This window comes from Uranotaenia lowii, chromosome 1, assembly GCF_029784155.1.
Source record: "Uranotaenia lowii strain MFRU-FL chromosome 1, ASM2978415v1, whole genome shotgun sequence".
NCBI lineage: Eukaryota > Metazoa > Arthropoda > Insecta > Diptera > Culicidae > Uranotaenia > Uranotaenia lowii.
Window position 1 is genome coordinate 207,425,367 of NC_073691.1, and position 25,348 is coordinate 207,450,714.

At 33.0% G+C, this 25,348-nt stretch overlaps 1 protein-coding gene across 1 annotated transcript in view; it reads right to left on the reverse strand.

The window, feature by feature from the left end:
- The window catches only part of LOC129738327 (uncharacterized), a 124,297-nt gene that overhangs the window by 42,021 nt on the left and 56,928 nt on the right, over positions 1 to 25,348 (reverse strand). The window contains exons 13-16 of the mRNA XM_055729511.1: positions 21,096 to 21,367; positions 8,944 to 9,106; positions 8,508 to 8,877; positions 8,246 to 8,454 (exon numbers count right to left, since the gene is read on the reverse strand). Coding sequence (XP_055585486.1) covers positions 8,246 to 8,454; positions 8,508 to 8,877; positions 8,944 to 9,106; positions 21,096 to 21,367 — 1,014 coding nt within the window. The remainder of the gene's footprint in view (positions 1 to 8,245; positions 8,455 to 8,507; positions 8,878 to 8,943; positions 9,107 to 21,095; positions 21,368 to 25,348) is intronic.

The window sequence follows — 25,348 nt, forward strand, 5'->3', positions numbered from 1 at the left end:
ATTTTTGTCATTTTTGTCATTTTTGTCATTTTTGTCATTTTTGTCATTTTTGTCATTTTTGTCATTTTTGTCATTTTTGTCATTTTTGTCATTTTTGTCATTTTTGTCATTTTTGTCATTTTTGTCATTTTTGTCATTTTTGTCATTTTTGTCATTTTTGTCATTTTTGTCATTTTTGTCATTTTTGTCATTTTTGTCATTTTTGTCATTTTTGTCATTTTTGTCATTTTTGTCATTTTTGTCATTTTTGTCATTTTTGTCATTTTTGTCATTTTTGTCATTTTTGTCATTTTTGTCATTTTTGTCATTTTTGTCATTTTTGTCATTTTTGTCATTTTTGTCATTTTTGTCATTTTTGTCATTTTTGTCATTTTTGTCATTTTTGTCATTTTTGTCATTTTTGTCATTTTTGTCATTTTTGTCATTTTTGTCATTTTTGTCATTTTTGTCATTTTTGTCATTTTTGTCATTTTTGTCATTTTTGTCATTTTTGTCATTTTTGTCATTTTTGTCATTTTTGTCATTTTTGTCATTTTTGTCATTTTTGTCATTTTTGTCATTTTTGTCATTTTTGGCATTTTTGTCATTGTTGTCATTTTTGTCATTTTTGTCATTTTCGTCATTTTTGTCATTTTTGTCATTTTTGTCATTTTTGTCATTTTTGTCATTTTTGTGATTTTTGAGATTTTTGGGATTTTTGTGATTTTTGTCATTTTTGTCATTTTTGTGATTTTTGTCATTTTTGTCATTTTTGTCTATTTTGTCATTTTTGTCATTTTTGTCATTTTTGTCATTTTTGTCATTTTTGTCATTTTTGTCATTTTTGTCATTTTTGTCATTTTTGTCATTTTTGTCATTTTTGTCATTTTTGTCATTTTTGTCATTTTTGTCATTTTTGTCATTTTTGTCATTTTTGTCATTTTTGTCATTTTTGTCATTTTTGTCATTTTTGTCATTTTTGTCATTTTTGTCATTTTTGTCATTTTTGTCATTTTTGTCATTTTTGTCATTTTTGTCATTTTTGTCATTTTTGTCATTTTTGTCATTTTTGTCATTTTTGCCGTTTTTGTCATTTTTGTAATTTTTGTCATTTTTGTAATTTTTGTTATTTTTGTATAATTTGTTATTTTTATAATTTTTGTCATTTTTGTCATTTTTGTATTTTTGTAATTGTTTGTAATTGTTTGTAATTTTTGGTAATTTTTGTAATTTTTTGTCATTTTTGTCATTTTTGTCATTTTTGTCATTTTTGTCATTTTTGTCATTTTTGTCATTTTTGTCATTTTTGTCATTTTTGTCATTTTTGTCATTTTTGTCATTTTTGTCATTTTTTGTCATTTTTTGTCATTTTTGTCATTTTTGTCATTTTTGTCATTTTTGTCATTTTTGTCATTTTTGTCATTTTTGTCATTTTTGTCATTTTTGTCATTTTTGTCATTTTTGTCATTTTTGTCATTTTTGTCATTTTTGTCATTTTTGTCATTTTTGTCATTTTTGTCATTTTTGTCATTTTTGTCATTTTTGTCATTTTTGTCATTTTTGTCATTTTTGTCATTTTTGTCATTTTTGTCATTTTTGTCATTTTTGTCATTTTTGTCATTTTTGTCATTTTTGTCATTTTTGTCATTTTTGTCATTTTTGTCATTTTTGTCATTTTTGTCATTTTTGTCATTTTTGTCATTTTTGTCATTTTTGTCATTTTTGTCATTTTTGTCATTTTTGTCATTTTTGTCATTTTTGTCATTTTTGTCATTTTTGTCATTTTTGTCATTTTTGTCATTTTTGTCATTTTTGTCATTTTTGTCATTTTTGTCATTTTTGTCATTTTTGTCATTTTTGTCATTTTTGTCATTTTTGTCATTTTTGTCATTTTTGTCATTTTTGTCATTTTTGTCATTTTTGTCATTTTTGTCACTTTTTTCATTTTTGTCATTTTTGTCATTTTTGTCATTTTTGTCATTTTTGTCATTTTTGTCATTTTTGTCATTTTTGTCATTTTTGTCATTTTTGTCATTTTTGTCATTTTTGTCATTTTTGTCATTTTTGTCATTTTTGTCATTTTTGTCATTTTTGTCATTTTTGTCATTTTTGTCATTTTTGTCATTTTGTCATTTTTGTCATTTTTGTCATTTTTGTCATTTTTGTCATTTTTGTCATTTTTGTCATTTTTGTCATTTTTGTCATTTTTGTCATTTTTGTCATTTTTGTCATTTTTGTCATTTTTGTCATTTTTGTCATTTTTGTCATTTTTGTCATTTTTGTCATTTTTGTCATTTTTGTCATTTTTGTCATTTTTGTCATTTTTGTCATTTTTGTCATTTTTGTCATTTTTGTCATTTTTGTCATTTTTGTCATTTTTGTCATTTTTGTCATTTTTGTCATTTTTGTCATTTTTGTCATTTTTGTCATTTTTGTCATTTTTGTCATTTTTGTCATTTTTGTCATTTTTGTCATTTTTGTCATTTTTGTCATTTTTGTCATTTTTGTCATTTTTGTCATTTTTGTCATTTTTGTCATTTTTGTCATTTTTGTCATTTTTGTCATTTTTGTCATTTTTGTCATTTTTGTCATTTTTGTCATTTTTGTCATTTTTGTCATTTTTGTCATTTTTGTCATTTTTGTCATTTTTGTCATTTTTGTCATTTTTGTCATTTTTGTCATTTTTGTCATTTTTGTCATTTTTGTCATTTTTGTCATTTTTGTCATTTTTGTCATTTTTGTCATTTTTGTCATTTTTGTCATTTTTGTCATTTTTGTCATTTTTGTCATTTTTGTCATTTTTGCCGTTTTTGTCATTTTTGTAATTTTTGTCATTTTTGTAATTTTTGTTATTTTTGTATAATTTGTTATTTTTATAATTTTTGTCATTTTTGTCATTTTTGTATTTTTGTAATTGTTTGTAATTTTTGTAATTTTTGGTAATTTTTGTAATTTTTTGTCATTTTTGTCATTTTTGTCATTTTTGTCATTTTTGTCATTTTTGTCATTTTTGTCATTTTTGTCATTTTTGTCATTTTTGTCATTTTTGTCATTTTTGTCATTTTTGTCATTTTTGTCATTTTTGTCATTTTTGTCATTTTTGTCATTTTTGTCATTTTTGTCATTTTTGTCATTTTTGTCATTTTTGTCATTTTTGTCATTTTTGTCATTTTTGTCATTTTTGTCATTTTTGTCATTTTTGTCATATTTGTCATTTTTGTCATTTTTGTCATTTTTGTCATTTTTGTCATTTTTTGTCATTTTTGTCATTTTTGTCATTTTTGTCATTTTTGTCATTTTTGTCATTTTTGTCATTTTTGTCATTTTTGTCATTTTTGTCATTTTTGTCATTTTTGTCATTTTTGTCATTTTTGTCATTTTTGTCATTTTTGTCATTTTTGTCATTTTTGTCATTTTTGTCATTTTTGTCATTTTTGTCATTTTTGTCATTTTTGTCATTTTTGTCATTTTTGTCATTTTTGTCATTTTTGTCATTTTTGTCATTTTTGTCATTTTTGTCATTTTTGTCATTTTTGTCATTTTTGTCATTTTTGTCATTTTTGTCATTTTTGTCATTTTTGTCATTTTTGTCAATTTTGTCAATTTTGTCATTTTTGTCATTTTTGTCATTTTTGTCATTTTTGTCATTTTTGTCATTTTTGTCATTTTTGTCATTTTTGTCATTTTTGTCATTTTTGTCATTTTTGTCATTTTTGTCATTTTTGTCATTTTTGTCATTTTTGTCATTTTTGTCATTTTTGTCATTTTTGTCATTTTTGTCATTTTTGTCATTTTTGTCATTTTTGTCATTTTTGTCATTTTTGTCATTTTTGTCATTTTTGTCATTTTTGCCGTTTTTGTCATTTTTGTAATTTTTGTCATTTTTGTAATTTTTGTTATTTTTGTATAATTTGTTATTTTTATAATTTTTGTCATTTTTGTCATTTTTGTATTTTTGTAATTGTTTGTAATTTTTGTAATTTTTGGTAATTTTTGTAATTTTTTGTCATTTTTGTCATTTTTGTCATTTTTGTCATTTTTGTCATTTTTGTCATTTTTGTCATTTTTGTCATTTTTGTCATTTTTGTCATTTTTATCATTTTTGTCATTTTTTTCATTTTTGTAATTTTTGTCATTTTTGTAATTTTTTGTTATTTTTGTTTAATTTGTAATTTCTGTCATTTTTGTAATTTTTGTAATTTTTGTAATTTTTGTAATTTTTGAAATTTTTGTAATTTTTGTAATTTTTGTAATTTTTGTATTTTTTGTAATTTTTGTAATTTTTGTAGTTTTTGTAATTTTTGTAATTTTTGTAATTTTTGAAATTTTTGTTTTTTTTTGTAATTTTTGTAATTTTTGAAATTTTTGAAATTTTTGTAATTTTTGTCATTTTTGTCATTTTTGTCATTTTTAAATTTTTTAATAATTTTGGTAATTTTTGTTTTTTTTGTTACTTTTGTGATTTTTGTCGTTTTTGTAGTTTTTGTATTTTTTTCATTTTTTAAATTTATTTTTGTTACTTTTGTAATTTGTGTAATTTTTTTTATTTTTGTTATTTTTGTCATTTTTGTTATTTTTGTAACTTTTGTTATTTTTTTCATTTTTGTCATTTTTTTTATTTTTTGTCATATTGTCATTTTTGTGATTTTTATCATTTTTGTCATTTGTGTGATGTTTGAGAATTTTCTGAATTTTGTAATTTTTGTCATTTCAGTCATTTTTGTGATTTGCTCTAGTTTGTTGTAATTTTTTTTTTATATTCTGATTTTCCTTTTTGGTTTGTTTCTAGTTTTAGACTTTAAATTTTCATTTTTAATGTGAAGTCTTAAAAGCATTTTTCTTTTCATTTCACAATCAGTTCATAGAAATTTTATGCTTAAATAACAAATTCTGATTTTTTCTGCTTGGAGGAAAATGGAAATAGTGGGAGGACTCGGTAGGCTGTGACCGTCGATGACGGAAGTGTTTTTTTCCAGCGGAAAAATTTTCAAGGTCTCTCGAACCCTCATTTTTAAAGTTTAAAAAAAAAAAATTCAAGAACTGAAATGTATTCGCACTTACGAGCAAACGATAAATTGAGTATTACCTACAATGGAATGCAAGCAGGACTGCTACCGGACGTCTAAAGGATCCAAACCATTCTACGACTTATCGAAGCTAAGTATCTTTTGATAAGTGTTTTAATAATTTCTTATTTGGATATGCCACGGGGATATGCCAGGTGACTAGTGTATAAAAATTTATTTCTTTACCTTTACGCCCCCAGAATTGCATTTTTAAAGATTTATGGTTTCAAAGGTTTGATTTAGTATTCCCAAACAGTTATTTGTTTACTGCGTTCTCTGAATCATCGTTATTTTGAGCAAATTAAGAAAACTGTGTGCTGATGTGGATATTCTGCCCGGGTTTGTAGCAGTTGATTCGAGATTTTTAAAGATAAATTACAAAAAGGCAAAGTTCGCGTTTTGATAAGATAGGTCGTGTTCGGTAATTGTGTTTTAAGGATGATTATTGCGTTACCCACTAAACATTCGATTAAATAAAAAAATAGAATAAAAGCTTATTAATGGAATCATCATCAACAACGATAGGAATTTATCTGAGGCGATTGCTAAAAATACATATTTCGTGGAACGTGTGGAACGATGTTGTTCCACAATCCAAGAACCTTTTTCGAAAAAAAAGTTGCTTTAGAGAAACAAATTTAAATTTAGTTGCATAGAAATATGCTAAATTAAGTTGACATATGAGATTTGTTCGAGGTAATCTGAAAAAACTCAAAGAGCTTGCGTGAGATAACTGAGGAAACAGTTCGCGATTTTTTTTTATCAGTTGAAAAAATTTATAAAAACATGATAATGGAAGATTTTGAAAAATTGTACAAAACGAGATACAGAGATTTTTGTGAAGTTATAGTAACATAAGCTCATCAAGTGAAATTTTGTGAAATGTTATATAATTCCAGTAATTACCAAACCCAAAACATCTAGTGGTCAACCTATGTGAAACAAAGAAATTTTAAAAGATTTTTATTCTAAAAATTTAGTATTTGTTTCTTATCATTGCAGCGATAAGATAATTGACATTGACATAATTGACATAACTGAACTCTTTCATTTTTTGAAAGGAGAGAAGGTAGTATAGGAAATGAAAAATTATTTCTAAGGTCTAATCAAAATTATAGTCCGTCAATAAATGAATGTTTAAGACAATTGTGAAATAAAACTTCAAGATAAACAATAACTTTTCCAGACGAACATTTTGTCCTATAAATGACGAAGTTTCCTATAAAAGATCTTGTATTTTCGAAGCATACTTTCTTTCATATCTTCCAGTTGCCGGCAATTGCAGCTGTTTTAAATAGTTTAAGGCAATTTTGAAAAACAAAACATCGTTGGAATGATTTATATGTATTTCTCTATATCTATAAAAACTAGGTTCCATAGAATTATTAATTTTTCATAAATATGTTACTATTTTAATGATTTTGATATTATATAACTATATTGCAATTAATAAGATAATCGTCGATAGAAATGCTTGAGGAATACATTAGAATTTTGTATCAGAAACAAGATCTTTTCCATGACACAGTAGAGACGTTGGTGAATTTATGGTAGAAAACTTAGATCGTTACACTAGTCAAAAGTGTCCCCTTATCATATCCTTTCACCCAAACCTCCAACCCAAAAATTATTTGCTAGGATGCAGAGGTGACCTCGGTCCTAGAGCGCGACATTTGTCTTTCATCCCTTTCTCTGTTTTCCAAACCTATCTATTGACTACTAGGACGTGGCCGGCGCCGTTATTGATGTGTAAATAGAGAGCATCAGTTTTGGGCATTGTGAATGTTTTGTCAATCCCAGGCACCATTCATTTGACCTCTGAACAAAACTGATGGCCTCGGTCAATCACGGAGTAGCAACCATTGGCGATGTGGAACTTGTTCTACTGAGCCACGCCTGCGGTCGTGGAATTTGAAATGATGATAATGAGAAATGGTAGATCAAAATAAAGCTTTGAAGAAGCCGTTTAGAGATCGGTTTAAAAAAATAGAAGCATTTCAGATTCAACGATTAAAGGTGGGTGTGAGTAGTCAATCAAGCTAAGCTAAGCTAAGCTAATTCTGATTTTTTCTGCTTGGAACTTGTTCAAGTTGATATTTCTGTTTCAATTCTAAAACATCTGTTAAGAAATATGAAATTTAACTTACAAATCTAGAAATATGTACTCAAGCATCGCGGAAATAATGGAAAATGTATCACATATCTTGAAACAATAATTTTAAATACTCATTACAAATTCCAAAAAGTAAATTCTAATTTTCACTTCCAGAATAAATCAAAACTTATAAACTTAGCAGTAGTTGCAGACAAACAGAATAGAATATTCATTGTTTAAAATTCTTTTTCAAAAAGTTCAGCATGCAGAATATATAAACATAGCTATTTCATTGATTTAATTATTTATCTATTTAATCTGCCAAAGTTATGAAGTCAATAAATAGCCAGAAATATATCAAACATTCACAAATTTATGATAATGGAATGTGTTATCGCCAGTTCTGTTCCCACTTAAAAATTCTGATAGAAACAAATAAACCTAATTGAAAACAAGTAAACTCCTATTCAACAGATGAAAAATCTCCGAATCGCGTGCAAAATTGCCAAACCGTTCTGAATAAATTTCGCCTAATTTAGTGATGATGGAAATAATCCTTTATTTATGGGTTCGACCTATATGGCCTGTTATGGGGCAACCTGCAGCGAATGCTAACGAAGATCAGTTTCATTGAATTCTTTCGGCTGAATATGCAAATCAACTGGAACCAAAATAGTGTGAACTAGTTTTTCAAATTCTACGATTTGCTCACCAGTGGGGGTTGGGGGCAGAAGTGGAGTTTTCTTGATCGTCAAGAGCCATTGAGCACCCACCCATTGACCTGGAATTTCTTTCCCAATTTTTCCAACTCAAACTCAAACTAGCGGGCGCCCTTCGCTTGTCATCTGGTGGCCGTTCTTTATTTACACCTTTCAATCACATCAATCTCAATTTGTTGTTGTAGGGTCTTTCATCTCGATCTGCATCTTTGTTTCCATCTCAACTAAAAGAAGAAAAGAAATCCGTTCAGCGTCTGTGACTGTTCGAAATTCACGTGGAGCCATCAATGAGAGACAGAGTGCCCCCCGCTTGATCCATCCAACATAGAGGACGTCGATCGAGGGAGGGGGCAAAGAGGGACGATAGAGAGAAGATTTATGCTCACTTGCTGCATATACAAGTATCTTCCATGTTGGCCCTTATCCAGGGTAAGTACCGGACCACTTTCGTGTAGACCCCCGGATAACCGGCTCGTCCACAGCCGACGCCCCAGGAAACGATGCCGACGATTTCGTGTTTATCACCTTTCCGCACCAAAAGTGGTCCACCCGAATCACCCTGGCAAGAGTCCTGCTTGCCCTTTCCGGCGCACAACTAAAAGTTTCAAAAATAAATCAACTTCCAGATCATTTAAATACCAACCTTACCATATTGGAAGTGATTCTCGAGGCGCGATACTTCATGCTGCGGCACTGCTCCAGCGTTAGAATGGGCACATCCACGTGCTGCACGATGCCCGGAAGTGTTCCGCCCTCTGAGGTCCGACCCCATCCCACGACAGTTCCGATCTGGCCAGCTGCATCAAAACGATCCTTGGGCAAACACACCGGTCGTATTGTTTTGGTGAATTCGACCGGTTTCCGCAGCTTGAGCAACGCAATGTCGTGGTTGTACGAATTTTGGTCAAAACTTCGATGCCGGATGATGGCTGTCACCGCCCGCTGAATGGCTTGCGTTTCCGTCGTCAGGAATTGATCGTGATCGCCGAGAATGACCCGGATTTTGTTGCGCTTTAACCTTTAAATTTGAATGAAAATTTGATAATTTATTTTGACCTCAGAATAAGCCATCAATATTTTAAACCTTCTGACGCAATGAGCCGCCGTTAGGACATAATCCCGGGTGAGGAGCGAGGCTCCGCAATGGAATTGGCCATCGTAGACCAACCGGGCCAGCCAAGGGTATTGATTGACCCCCGTTGGACGTCCCCCAACAATTCGAGTTTCCTGGTTGGCGGTACCGCATTCTGTGGATTTGAAAGTAAGAGAAGAGAAAAAAACGGATAACTTAGTGAGCTGGGTACTATGACTGATATGAACATGAGAAATATACGCCCGAAAGGTATGCAATTTTTCTTAAGACTATGGCAGAACGGCGACAATAATTATGTATCAGTGAACAGGTTTCTCGTTTATTATTTCATCCAAATCTTTTTATTACTATGCCACTGAGATCCTTGAAATTTAAAGCTTTTTTTAAAATGATAATTTAAACTTAAACTACAACGTTCAAACTATTGATAATTCAATCGAAGCACTAACAAAAATCTCAAAAGGATGTGAAAATTTCAAAGCATTTGATAAAAGCTGAAAATTAATAAGAGGTTATATCAAAGCCAAAGTTGACAATTACCAAACAAAAATCCAAAATATCGAATGATATAATTTAAAAATATCTCAAAATAAAAAACAATTTAAGAGAAATTCATACAATAATAAATGCATTTATATCAACAGGAAATAGAGATCGTTTTGTTCAAGACAATTAATATACCTAAGTGAGTAAAATAACAATTTAAGCAAAAAGCGAAATTCACCTAAAAATTTTGAAGCTCTTGGATTTTTACCACTAAATTGCTACGTCAAGAATTATGATTACCCACATCTCATAAAAAGAACATATACATTTGTTACGAATATTCTCAGAACCTGTAGTTTTGAGAATAAACAAACTAAGCAAATAAACAGCACATAAAGAAAGTTATAAAACTATTTCAGGACGCAAAAGGTTTTCAAGTATAAAACGAAGAAAAACTAAAACCAAAGTTTTTAATAAATATAGGTGAAATTTTATTCAAAACATCTGTAAACTTTACTCTCTTAAAAACACATGCCCGTTTATTTTTTTTAAATTTTAATTTTGATATTTAGAATTAATCAAAAAAAACGATCAAAAACGGTAAATTTATTGGAATTTTTCAATATATCTTAACCATTTGTAAGAGAGTTTTTCAAAGGTTAAAGCTCATGATTTCAATTCTAAAATTGTCAAGATTTTTTTCCTTAAATGAAAACTCTTATTTAATTTATGTCATATCGGTAAATGGTAATCCTTATTAGGAAGTAATTAAGACAAACATGAATTTTTGGTAGGTGGAAAGATCAACCAGCTGGTGCTTGGGCAAAGAAACAAACAGGTAGTTCAAAGCTGTCCATAACATAAAGCACTTAGCTCACAATTTCAACATCTATTCGTTTCGTCCTCCCAAAGCGCTCTAGCTTCGACCTTTCCACCTATCAGAACTATCATTTCTGTCTTAATTACTCTCTAATAAGAATTAAAATTTGTCGATATGCCATAAACTTAAATAAGAATATAACCAGTGGCAATTAAAATAAGATAACATGAGATGAAAATTACAGGCAACATATTAAAAAAAATTAAAGGTACCGTAAAACGGGATAAGATTGATCACTTTTTTCAAATATTTCTCGATTATTTTTTCTGTTGAGGGGAATGTGGCAAATTTCATATTTTTAAAACCAGTACTGGACTCATATGAACGTAAAACATGGTTGCAGAAATTTATTAGACTTCTTCAATTTGATTTATTTGATTTTGATTGATTTCGTCTCTGCTTAGAATTTGATGCTTTGGGGTAACATTGTTCATTCACTATATTGACGCTTTTAGGTATTCTTGATCATAAAGGATACAAAACACCTTCATAATATTTACAAATGCTAGTTATTGATAAACTAAGGCAGATCGTGTGTAAAGCCCTCGCACTATTCCGTTTTTATTTTTTCCTTCAAACTTTACCGTTTGATAGGGTTTCAAGCCTTTTGTCCTTGACTGGCTTACTGGATCCAGTCGAGATGAGAGTTGGGACTGAAGTTTTATTGTGATTGGAGTACCCATCAAATCCAATTTGACCGAAGTTTGATTGTGATGAGAGTTTCAATCAAAGGTGTTGAAAACGCAAGTTTCAGTGGTGGAATAGAGCTAATCTTTATACGTTTTGTTCGCCAAGTCCATAAATATCTACCTACTAGCTGACCCGTTGTGCTTTGCTACACCTTCCGGAAATAAATATAATTTGTAAAAATTTATTCAAATTTAGATTTTAGAGAGCATTTTTTTAAATAAAACCTCATCATACTTCAGAACCAACAACTTTCAAATGAGAGCTGCAGCTGCAGTTCTGAATTGCAATTCAAAGATGGTATATATTATTTACTGAAACTTGATCTCTAAACTCGTTTTTCAAGATCTGAAATTTGTACTCTGTACCCAAAAAAAACCTTTTTTAATATGGTCCCTTCTTTGAAAAGCTCTTTATCTTAAATTCACATGGGAGCTCTCCCATCTTTTTCAATTTTGTCCCCCACTGCATGAAGAAGGTAGGCAAATTAAAACGGCTCGATACCCAAACAGCACTTATCATGGTAATGAAAAATATATTAAATTAGTTATGTTTTAAATACAGTGAAAATTTCTTTTTTTTTTTTAACTAAATTTACTACGGTAAACATATAAATATTTAAAAAAATATCAGTTGCATCACTAAATAAGTTCTCAGCGTTTTTTTTTATTTTCTCTTTGAAAGTCAAATATTCAAAAATGTAGGCAAAAACAAATTTCTAAGTTTACATTTGTCCCGTATATTGGGGCAAGTGTCAATGCAAAGCTTATTTACAGATGCGTCAGAGTAATGGCTTTAAAATGGATTTAACACGAATTCCTGTTTTATTTCTATCAAGTTTCACTGATATATCTGCAGTATTCCTGCAATATAAATTTATGTTTGTTACTCCACTTTTAACGAATGCTGTTCAAAGGGAATGACCTTCATTTACAAAGACACTTAAGAATTTTCAATATCTGCTGCAGTTTCAACATTCGGAATACCCCTTCTGGTCTTTCCAACATATTGAATCATTTTTAAGATGAATTTCTTAAAAGTTCGACGTTTGCCCTTGTCCCACCGTGTAAGGTGACCGAAGGGAATATTGTTTTTACACTTTAAGGGTAAACTAAAAATTTCTCTTAAAAATTTTGCGCCCAGTTGAATATCAGTTCTAAAGTCTCGCTTTTCAAAAACGAAGCGGATCAAAAGTCTCTTTTATGCAGCCATGTAACACAAAAACACTTTTCATGTTAAGTACGTACTTGAATTGGTATGTAAGCAAAAAGTACGATGGTTTTTTCAGAATTATTTAAAATAAAAAGCTCCCATTTTCACTTCTAAATTCGTTTCAGATGTGTATTTGGGCTGAAGTAACAATTTCTAGAAGAAAACATAATTTTTAATTTTTATTAACAGAAAAAGTTGAACGTTTGAACATGTTCTAATGTTTCTTGAATGAAAAGTCGAATGCTACCTACTACGAACTAAATATGGAAGTATTTTTGCAAATCTTTCAATTGGTTTTGATTCGATTGATAGAATACCAATCCGTGTCACATCTAGGCGTCATTTATTACCACGTGCTGTGTACAAATCAAATAAGCAAGAAAAAAACACATCTAGGTTGTATATCGCCCCACGTGTTTGAGAAACAGGCGCCTTATTGTTAAATTTTCCAGCAATCAATGAACTGCTTTGGTTATCCTTTTGCAACGACGTTTGCTCGCCCATGGAGACGAAAAACAAACCCCTCAAAGAAAATATGCTTGGTTGAGAAATACGCGCCAAAATATTAATACTTAGTATGCTATGCCTGGGTTACTTTCCTTTTGCGACGTTGCGTTGGCTCACGACGCCTCGACCATAGAGACGAAAAACAAACCGCCCAAAGGAAAAAAAAATCTCAAGAAAATGGATGTCATGACTTTAATTTGTTCCAAAAAACTACAACTTTTGTATGGAAGCCTCTCCTTCCTTAAGTCGGATGGAGTTTTGACTATTACAGAAACCATCCCCGGCCTCATAAACCCTCAGATGCCAGTTTTGACGATGATCGGTTCAGTAGTTTCCGAGTCTATAGGGAACAGACAGACAGACAAACATTCATTTTTATATATATAGATAACATAAGCGATAGCTATTTACATTATTCACTGAAGTGATATCCTTACATATTACTTTCCTCATATTCGAGTGAGATTCTAAGCTAAACACTCAGAATATCTAGCAACACTAGTGAGTTACCACGAACCTAAATTGAGTTGTTTGGCTTCACAGTGCACACTGGTATAGAACATCAATCTAGCGGAACTAAATTAATAGCGCCCAGGGATGAAAAGATAGGCTTTTGATGTCTCCAACAATATTGCATAGTTTTATAAGGCGCATACTTTGAAATAAAATATAGAGTCGAGGGGTCCACCAATAGCAAGATCAAAATGCTAACTTTTTTGTCAAGCATTTAAGAGCTTTGGTTTTTTTCTACAAAGTTGTTTATCTCAACGAAATACATAACTTTGCTGAACAAGTCAAAGTTCTACAATTTCATTCTAAGGAGTTACAATGAAATTAAAAATAAAACCTTGAAAAAACAGTTTTTTAAATCTGGATCGATGTAGGTAACGCAAAACCATTTTCAGTCTTCGAACAAAGTTGAAAAAAGTTAATATCTACAATCTTTAAGTAAATTATGATGTATTTTGAAATTGCTGAAGCGCTGTAGAAAGCATTTAGTGAAATATGTTAACGATTTTCAAAGAGAAGTTTATCAAATTTCGCAAATTTTCGCACCATCAGCCAATGTGGATTTTATTTTTGGTGTTAAGAGGAATAATTATCATTTAAAACTAGCGTGGAACTCGGTGGAACTCGAAGCAATTTTAAGATAAAAAATCTAGTATGTTGTTCACAAATATCACTTTTTTTAGACACTTTATTAGTTTCTTAGTTTATTTGATGCAATGAACTTGCAGAATTTGAGAATAAGAAATAATTAGATGATTTAACCGGTTTTCCGTTTCGAATTTATCAATAGAATCTGTTCTAGTACATCATATAAATGATATCTGTAACACGTGAAAGTGATTTAACTCCAAAAGTAAAGTAGCGTTCAGCTTTCAATAGCTGGTGGCAGGTCAATTTTTGCTCTATTTAACGAAAAAAACACTTTTGAGATAATAAGATTTCGTTGGATTACAAACTCAATTTGAGTAAAGGATCTATGACCATTTTGAAACCAGAGCTGTCAACACGTTGATATACACCATTTACTCCTGACCGAAGCAAATGTTGTAGAAACAAGTGTCTAAAAAAGTGATATTTGTGAACAACATACTAGATTTTGAATCTTAAAATTGCTTTGAGTTCCACCGAGTTCCACGCTAGTTTTATATGGTAATGATTCCTTTTAATACCAAAAATAAAATCCACATTGGCTGATGGTGCGAAAATTTGCGCAATTTGATAAACTTTTCTTTGAAAATCGTTAATATATTTCACTAAATGCTTTCTACAGCGCTTCAGCAATTTCAAAACACAACGTAATGTACTAAAAAATTGTAGATCTTAATTTTTTTCAACTTTGTTCGAAGACTGAAAATGGTTTTGCCTTACCTACATCGATCCAGATTCAAAAAACTGTTTTTTCAAGGTTTTATTTTTAATTTCATTGTAACTCCTTAGAATGAAATTGTAGAACTTTGACTTGTTCAGCAAAGTTATGTATTTTGTTAAGGTAAACAACTTTGTAGAAAAAAACCAAAGCTCTTAAATGCTTGACAAAAAAGTTAGCATTTTGATCTTGCTATTGGTGGACCCCTCGACTCTATATTTTATTTCAAAGTATGCGCCTTATAATACTATGCAATATTGTTGAAGACATCAAAAGTCCATCTTTTCATCCCTGGGCGCTATTAATTTAGTTCCGCTAGATTGATGTTCTATACCAGTGTGCAGTGTGATGATGTAAACATTTATACCGTGTTCACCATCATCAGCTGTCATCATCAACCATCACCGCTATTGTTCTCAATAGCGAGTTGGATAAAAACAATCGAACCAAAACAATAATGTGTTGGTTCTCGAGTAATAGCAGATGTCCTCTGCTTAAGCGAAGGAATGTTCCGAACTAGAGATGTAGGTACCGAATATTCGGTCGGCCGAATATTCGGCGCCGAATACCGCCAAAAAACCGTTAAGCCAAATATTCGGCCCACCGAATAGTTGAGCTAAGTATTCGGCCGAATAGGCCGAATAGGCCGAATATCTACTACAGACTTGTAAAGTTTTTCAAATGATTTGATTTGATAATTTATAAAATATCCAAAAATAATGTTGTAAAGCTACACAATCATTGAAAACGTATGGTTTCAACAAAACATCTAAGGTGTATCCACGTATCTTTCAAAGTAGATCGTACAGTTGAATGCTGACAAACATGCTTGGCATCGCTCCTCAGATTAGCCCGTTCAGAGTAAGAGCGTGTATTTTTTTCGCTGTGCTCTTCCCAAACGGAGAATCTGTAAAAAATGCTCAGTTACCTCCAGAGCGAGCAAGCGTCCACCCAAGTGAGGGCCAGAGAAGCAAGCAAACTGATGAAGTGCGTTCTCAGTGCAGATAAATTCGTTGGCACTCGGGCGAAAGAGACGCTTAACAGAAAACTCGGTTTGTCTTCATCGGTTGCGTCTGGATCGATGTTTCGAAGTGCGTCGGAATTTACAATGCAGAACATAAATCTAACGGAACTAAATTAATAACGCCAATGGTAGTCAAGATAGAATGCTGGTGTCTTCGACAACATTGCTCTGTATAATATAGCGCATATTTTGATATGAAAAATAAAGTTAAGAGGTCCACCGATAGCGTGATATAAATCATAACTTTCTTGTTAAGCATTTTAGAGCTTAAGTTTTTTCTACAAAGTTATTTATCTCAATAAAATACACAACTTTGTTTAACATGTCAAAGTTCTACAATCTTTACCCAAGGAGATACGGTTAAATTAAAAAAAAATACTTGAAAAATGCTTTTCTAAAAGTTATTGTTATTATCGCGCTATTTTTGAATCTCTCGACTTTAAATTTTATAAAACACCTATCTGGTCATTCCTGAGCGAGTTCCTCTAGATTGATGTTCTGCACCAGGATCAATGATTAGCTACGAAAGCTTTCTTCGGTCGAAAAATATCAAAAACGTAGCGGTAAAGGAAGATAAATCCTAAATTTTTACGAGTTGTGAAAGTTTTGCATTTTATTATTAAAATTTGTCCCAGATCCCTGCATAATTACGGTTTGTTTAATAGACAAAGATTTTTGGATAATTTTAGTAAATGTTACTTTGCGAATCGCTGCTTTTGTAAATTAATGCTACCCACGTACGATTTTAAAGTACATAAACCTAAGTATACAGCAATTAGCGGATGCCCGGATATTGTGAAAAAACTACTTGGATTTTGCCCTGATTATTTGGAAAATGAAACAAGAAAATCGAATTCAGTTTAAAATTGTTTGTTGAAAATTGGATTTGTGAAAGTTTGTTTCATAAAAAATCAAACCAAAACTTTCCTTCGTATTGTCGCAACACATCAGCAGTGTTAAATTTAAGTTTAAAATTTAACACTGCTGATGTGTTGCGACAAAAAAATGTAAGTCGTTTTTCTTCACTAGATAAATGTCTGGAATTTCCTCAGATTTTGACGGATATTGCTCAGTTTTTGGAATGGAAAATTTCAGATTATTGACCCGGTTTTCCCCATGTTTTTAAATAACTTGCCAGGAAGTGCCCTACCCGGCTACCTACAAAAATAGTTCATACCTAAACCTACATTGGACCTCTTCGACTGATGCTCGGTTCCGCTCTGCATAACGGCTTTTCTGAAGAAAACATTCCTGCATTGAAATCTTTCTGGCTTGATACACTGAGCTACTCAGCAGCGTCGCTAGAGCACAATTTTCTAGCCAGCTCCTTCTCTTTTCTGTAGAGCGAGCGACGTCCACCCGACCGTCAGAGCAACCGCATTCGGGCGCACTCGGCAAAAAGATAAGTGAACGTTGATCGGCTGAGCAGTGCACTCGGGAACCGAAATGATAAAAGTGTAATTCGTTCTCTGCTCTGTTCTGTTTGCGAGGTGTTGGACAAGCATGCTGACAAATATCGCTTTTTACTTTGATAATAGTTTATTCCAGATTTTCTGGATATATTCATGCTTGCCAAAAATCTAATCTGGCCGGAGTGTCCAGGTATTGTTTAAAGCTTCCCGAATTTTGCTCGGTTTTATTCAGATTATTTGCTAAATCAAATAAAAAACTCAAATTTCTCTTTAAAACATTTTAGATTTTGTGTTCAATAAAAATTTATCAAAAATTTTAAAATTAACATAAATTTTGCCCTTTTTTATTTTATTTTTTTTTAAATCGTCCTGGATGCCTGACCGTGTGGATACGTATGGTTGAAAGTATGGTATGCTTAAGGTTAAAGATCACCTTTTTTTTCAACAACTATTTTGAAAATATCTTGCTCAAATTCAACCTTTATCTAATTCAATATCAAAGAAGCAATTTCAAATGGCACCTGTTTCGACATGTTTTGTCCCAGATTTTACAGGAACGCAATCTCTTTGGTGATAAACGCCCTAGAAGCGACTAGTCATCTGATGTCTTTTCAGTTATTGGTGACATTTTTAAAATCAGACAGACCTGCACTCAATCCGATAATATCACCTGATTGAAAATAATCGACTAAAAACATAAGGTGCGTTAATATAGAAGAAATAGAAAGCATTGAAATAATCGCTTAAGTTTTTTATCATTAAAAATTCAATAGAATATTCGACCGAATATTCGTTTGAAAAGGTCAATATTCGGTATTCGGCCGTTCGCCGAATACCACTATTCGGTACATCTCTATTCCGAACCTATCCGAAACCGTACGTATCAACAAAAGGCTTAAGTTTCCAGTCGAAATAGAAGTTCCGACTGAAGTTGAAGATTGCGATGATTGTTCCAATAAAAAAAAGTTCACTTTTCAGTCGCGATTTGAGTTCCGACAGAAGTTGAAGATTGCGATGAGAGTTCCAATAAAAAAAAGTTTATTTTTCAGTGACTTGATCGAGAAGACCAATATGAAGAGTGTTCTAAAGGTTAACTTTAAAACTTTTCGCTGGATCGGGAGGACCAACTTTAATAGTGCTTTTGGATGATGTACAGAAAAAAGGGGGCTTGACAAACCTTCACTGTCGAGTCGTAATGACTAACTTGAATATTGTTTACTGAGTTTAGCTAAACAGTTCCTTGTGTTTGCAGCGTGATGTTTGATACCGAAGGAAGATTTTGTTTTTTTCACAACCTCTTGTGACAAACCGAGATAAATATGTATTTAACTTCGTTTGAAGCAAATGCATTTTGTCAAAGGTACACAATGATTGAGAGGGCAGATATTGTTGCAAATTTCATTAAGTAGACAAAAGACAGGGGTTGACTACTATTCATAGAAACATCATCAGGAGAAATTCCGATTAAATTATAGGCCATATACATATGTGTGTAGCATTTAATGGAGCTTTACATCCACCTAAGTATTTTCACTTCTATTTTAAGTGTAAGGAGGAGATGTGTAGCCGATGACTAGCTTTGCTACAAATACTATCATCCACAGCTTACACAACTGCACCTCAGGCAACACTGTCAGCTACGGTGAATCGACAAACGGTCGACAAAGCTTCTCGCATAAAATATAACGGGCTCACATTTAGGGCCTCATTCGGTTAACATCTCCACAGATACCTTGACTCGCCGTGTTGACTCCCCATACATACTTCAACGTGTCAATATCTACGTACTTGGTCTCTTCGACAACGTCAGTGGTGGATACCCTATCACCGTGCCGCATATGACAGAAATCATTACTATTAACAACTATTTTGAAAGTTTTAACTCAGTATGTCACTTGTTTGATTTTAATATGTGTAAACTAAAGTTGCCAGATTGCTCGGTTTTATCACGTTTATGAAAAAAATTATGAAAGGTTTTTCGGAAGCCTTCTATACGATTTAGAATCTGCCGATGAATTTTGAGGAAAAAAATTTCTTAGTTTAATTATTTTTTTTTCTGCTTTTTGTTGAGTAATTTCTGGGTTTTGACAAAATTTGCCTGGATATTGCCCGGATTTTTGATCGTCAAATCAAATGTCCGGATTTTGCCAGGTTTTTGTATAAAATTGCCCGGAGAAAATTCTTGCAACCTTGGTGTAGTACTAAGCAGAAATTTATAGTATTAAGCTATTAGTCTGAACGGTAATTCAACAAAAGACGATAAATAATAAAAAAAAACAAATTTTGTACAAAAGTGAAGTTGAGATGATAAATAGCAAGTTTATTCATCTTCAATATGAAAAAAGAAATTTCAAATTGATGTTATGTAGTCTGAGAAACTGTTCTACTGAGTTTATTTTTAATTTAATTTTCGGATTAAGCAGCCGGTTATACTTTGTTTAAAAATGCTGTAAACTACACCCCAAAAACAAAATATTGCCAAATTTCAATTCCGATCGGAGCTAGATCGCTTTCCTGTCACTGTCAGAAATGTGAGGGCAAATTTAAACTACTTTATAGAACTCCTCATGCTTGAACCGAACTAAATTTTGCCTCCTCTCGTACCTAATAAATAATACCTGTTGAATTCTGAAGTCAAATGAAAAAGACTTGTTTCATATTATCCGTACCTCACCATGGCCAAAAAGTCCACAGTTGTCCACATAACAATAAAGACTCGAACTCGAGCCCGCAAAATGATGCAGAACCACAAAAACATTCAAACGAAACAAGAAAATGTGTTATGGGATTGAACTCACAAAAATTGTCTACTTTCTTCTTGACCATCCGACAGCTTAACAAATGTACCACCTGAGCTAGATTAGGAACAAGGAATCATTAGCATAGTCTTTCTGCATGGCTCATCATTAAAGAACGCACAGTATCTGGCCTATGGCCGGGGTTTGCCAGTATTGTCTCATGATGGGAAAAAGAATTGGAAACAAGAGATTGTTATTTGGAGGTTTGAAACAAGCTGATGTTTTTCTCTCTACCTTAATCTAGTGATGGGATAAAAAGGGACATGAAAACGTTTTTATTTTGTTTCCTCCAGCCATACGCAATGTGGTTGCGCTGTGAGGTTAATGCCGGCGGCGCGGCGGTCTCAAATCGAATCTTCACCGCTGGCTTTCGCATCTTATGTCAATAGAGTCGAAATATTGAAAGCCCATGATTGGAGTAAAGGCTGAATATTGGACGAAGTGTGACGAATTTAATAAACAAAACAAAAAGAGTTCTTCTTAAATTGATACAAACTTACTTAAAATTGTCAAAAATTGATGAAAAGTGACAAAAATGACAATTAAAGATAGCCAGGAGAAAAAAAAACGGGTAAACCCATTCGATTTTGGCAACTCAAACGTTCATAAGCCAAATTTGAACGCACACTCTCTTACCTAATAATATTTAAAAAAAAGTCTGGTTTTTATCTAACCTCAGACAGTAGCTCATTTTAAATGATGTGTGCTCACGTCAGAACTTTTTTTGTTATTATTATTATTTCTTTTGATAATAGTCGATAACTGTGTTCGACTCTTGGGCTCGAACTCACAGACATCGGCTCGGAAGGAAACCGACATGCCAACTGAGCTATATCACAAGCCCTGTAAGAACTTTTACTAGACACAAAACAAACGACGTATTACAGGACACGACACTAAACGTTCTTAATTAACGGGAAAAGGATTTAAAATGATCTTTTTTGTCGACTGGTTTCGGGCTCGACTGATTACTTGAAGACAATTAACGAAACCAATTTCCTACTCTGCTGATGTATTCGTCGAAAGGGTGTCACATCATGCGAACTTTTGGTTGATCAGGTTGAAAAGTGGGGATATATTCGACGGGTCATCTCCGTTCATCAACGGTTTCTTTCAATTTAAACCTTTTTTCCGTTAAGTAAGAACGTTAAGTGTCGTGTTCTGTAATACGTTGTGTGTTTTGTGTTTCAGACAGTAGTTTAAACTGATACAATAACTTTTTTTTCAACTTTTCATTAATAACAAAATGTGGAATACTCACCACAGTCACAACTTTTGACCGAATTCCCCAGTTCTCCATCATCATCCAACGTGAAAGCTCCCGAGTCCAGCCCAAAGAGCGCATCGAACAGGAATCGACCCCCTCGAAAACCCGCATCCGTTAGGTTATACCAGGACGTTACGGCTTCACATTCCCGCACTCCGGAACCAGCTAACAAAAACATTAATACCACCACCATCACTACCCTAGATCCTATCACAGCTGAGTTGAACTTCATTTTTGTTTTGTTTTTATTTTTTGTGTTAATTAAAAATTTTCACTTTCTTAAGCTTGTATTTGCTATTCTATAATCCTTTCAAAGGATTAGATTTCTTCGCTAGTTACACGTTTGTTATATTTTATTTGTAGCACTTTGAGTTCTGTTCCTGATTTGGTAAGTTTTCAAAAAGGGTTTTGCACTGTTGATATTGATTCACCCCGTTAGCACTTCTTGTCGTAATGTTTCATCATTTCACTTTCTGCTGACAAGCGGCCGGTCTTCGCACGCGCTAAACATTATTTAACAACATTAGGAGTAGTCGCCAACATTTTTTCACTTCGCTGCTGCCATCGTCATTATTTTTCTCTTCATCAGCCTCCTCTACATCTCACTACATTCATCTTGTAGTCGACGCGTTTATCAACGATTACGCGGTTTCGTTCGTTTTGTTAGTTTGTTGGTTATCGTTCAGCTCTTTCACTTTCGTTGAGGCGCTGCTTTGGACTTGGCTGGAGCTTTATTGAGTGACGTCGTGCGTTCGGCTTCAGCAGCTGCCTCTATTAGTTAGGGGGAAAAGATAGAAATGGAAGAAATAAAACAAAAACAAAACTGCAACATGTTGAACTAAACAACTGAACACCGGACCGCAATTCTACTCTAGTGGGTACACTCTACTAAGCCGACCGGAGACCCCTTAGGTATGTTGATGTCTTGCTACCCACTATTAAAGCTGAACAACAAACATAACCTCACATGCGATAGTGAATTCCAGTAGCATACATTAAACGCCTCGAGGGTCTCACGCGGCCACACATCGTTTCCGTTGTTTGTTTTTCCTTCACGTGACCGTCTCAACTAAACTCCTTAACACAGTGGTTTCATTCTATGAAAAATTGTGGCCTAAATGGATACAATTGTTGAAATGAAGGTAAAGCTTTTTTATCCTTTCATCGTTCTATTCATCTATAAAATGACAAATATTTTCAACTTTTTAACCGAAATTACTTTCTTGTCTCACTGTGCGCCTGATTCCAACCACCCCACTACAGGCTAGCTCCCGGTTCGGTAAACGGTTAGCTATAATCGAAGAACTTGGACTTCAAAAAAGGAAATTAAATGCGGTAACGTTGCAAACTGCATTTCTTCGCCGTGTTGGAAAATTGACGGTTAACTATTTGTTAGCTGTCAGCAGCACACACAACACTTCCTACTCCTAATCGTTGTCGGTTATGATTAATGAGCTTATCATTCATATCGGAAAGAGGAATAATAAATCCCTAATTTTCTTCCTCGATCGCACGCCCGAAATCCATTTGAATAATATCTGTGTCACAGAGTTGCGGTTTGGCAAAACCCAAATTTGCAAAATATTTAAACTTTGACGATACCACCTTTAATCGCCCATATTAGCATGACTAGTTTTAGGCCGGTAATTTAATGGCTATCATAAATACGATTGTTGTATACCTTGACTCACATTCACGAATTCCGAAAAAAACTGAAACCATTTTGGTCATCCCCTAGACACGACGATCGCTCCTCCAGCACATATCGTGATGCTTCACAATTTTTATTCCCCACCTACGCACCAAAACAAAAAAAAATGGTATCGCTTTTTGCAAGTCTTCAGTTGCTGCAGCAGCAAGCAGCAAAAGTAAATTATATTGTGGGAAAATCCTACCCTGAGACCTACTCGCGTCGCGAAATTACCTTTCGCTTTCGCGGTGTGGTCCAAAAAATTAAAGCTTTCCGATCGTTTACACTGGCAGTGACCACTCGTAAGCCCCTTCTCCGGGTTTTTTTTTCTTTCATTTGTAGGCCTAGTACATTTCCTGACCGACACACGGGAAACAAAGCTGATCACCCGAGTGTGAACTTTCATCCAAGGGTGACCAGTTTCTGTCGAAAGTCCAAAGAACACCTCAAAACAAGTCTATTTTCTTTATATTCGACTAAAGGGCGAACACAAAATTATTGCGACATTGGGATAAAATCAACTTGATTTTGCACACTTTTTCATTGATGTGTATTGTTTACATGTTGTCAAACTCGAAGTCGTGAAAATGGAGGTGGACCAAGGCGAGTCAAAAGAACAAATTCTTTCCAAACACCTGGAATATCCTGACCTGTCGCACCGGCAGTTGGGAAAAATGTTGAACATTGAACAACCAGCCGTCGGTGTTGAAGCGGTTCCAGGAGCGGTTGACGTTGGACCACGGCAAAGGAGCTGGAAGAAAGCTGGGTCCAGAGAACAAAAAGACGGAGGGAAAGGTGAAGCAGATGCTGAAAGCAAATCCCAACGTCGTAAGCCATGATTTGCCTAAAAAGACTGGAATGTCGCAGAGCTACGTCCAGAATGCAAAGAAGGGAGTTGGACTACATACATACAAGGTACAGAACTTCCCAAACCGCGATGAGCGCAACAATCGATGGCTAAATCACGGGCGCACTGTGAAGTGATCCTTTCGTGACAAACGGCACAGTAAATGTTACAGTAAATGGCACAATAAATCTACAAATCTGAGTACCTCGAAAAGCGCCTCTTGCCGTTCTTGCAGCAGCACTACAAAGCTCCGCTATTTTGGCCAGGTTTGGCATCATGCCACTATTCTAAAAGTGTCCTGAAGTGGTATGAGGCTAAATCTGTCCATTTTGTTCCAAAGAACATGAACCCGCCAAACTGTCCGGAGCTGCGCTCGGTGGAGCAGTATTGGGCATAATGAAGCGGGAACTTGGGAAGAGCAAGAAGACAGTCAAAGACGAGAAGGAGATGTTAAGAAAATGAAAAAAAAAACTGAGAAACTGGTACCGGATGACACTGCAAAGACTTTGAAGGAGGGCATCAAGCGAAAATGCCTTAATTTTTACACTCAAGGCTTCATCGATTAACTTTTCTTTTGATTTTTAAAGTAAATAGATGTAAATAACTACCCTAAAATTTTGGTTTGATTCTAATCATTATAAGAAATTTGTCATAACATTTTCGGTATCGCAATAATTTCGATCGAAATTTTGATCGAAAAGTTATTCAAAATTCTGACCAAAGTTGCGATGTGCGATTTAACCTTCATTCATTTGGATGAGAATCCGTTGAGAATATACAAAAAATACCATAATGCGTTGTCAAAGGATAAAAAACACGATAACTGTTGTGATTTGAATTTGAACAACTCACTTCTTCGAAATAATCGCTTTTTTATGTTAGTGTTTTATTGACTTTACTTAATTACGAAAAATCTATGCCTATGAAAAAACTTAGGTTTCTAAAACCCCCAAACGTATGCAAAGATCAAGCAAACAATCAAGTTTATGGTTATCACTTTAAAATATATTTTTCGAATGAATTTAGGAAAAAACCAACCATTCCTAAGCTTCCAAATGAACCAATCAGATCTGCAATACGATATTAGATGTGAAAGATATGAATGAGATGAATTTGAATGTTTTTAAAAGAATGATCCCAAACTTTTGGCCGATACACCATTCTTAGGGGTGATCCCAAAATTTTGGACGATAACTAAAGTGTCTATTTCATTAATTAAAAGTACATTCTTAAATTTTGCACAATTTTTTTATTGTGTTTTAAGAAGTAAAGAATAAGGACACTAATGCAACTCAAATTTTGAAATTTGGTCCACCCTAACCCGAGATGATCGGCTTTGAATATTGAGTGCGATTTTTTTTAAATGTTCTAACTTTAGGTTGAGTTTAAGGTACAAATCTAAAACATTATTTCTGGGCAAAATACCTTCGAAATAGCTATTGCTTATTATCTTTCAGATGAGATCAGAAGATTTGCAATATGTCCTAAGACGGCTGAGACGGCCGATCAAAATTTGCTATTTTTTTAGCGGGTGATCCCAAACTTTTGGCCGGTAGTGTATATATTTCAATTCAACGATTTTTTTTTTACTCAAATGGAAAGGTTATTCAATAATGGTCAATCACACTTTTTGTTTAGGATTTTTTTTTATCTTAAACCAATTAGGGTTACGGACTTATTTTGGACCGGGTACATATTTTGGACCACCTT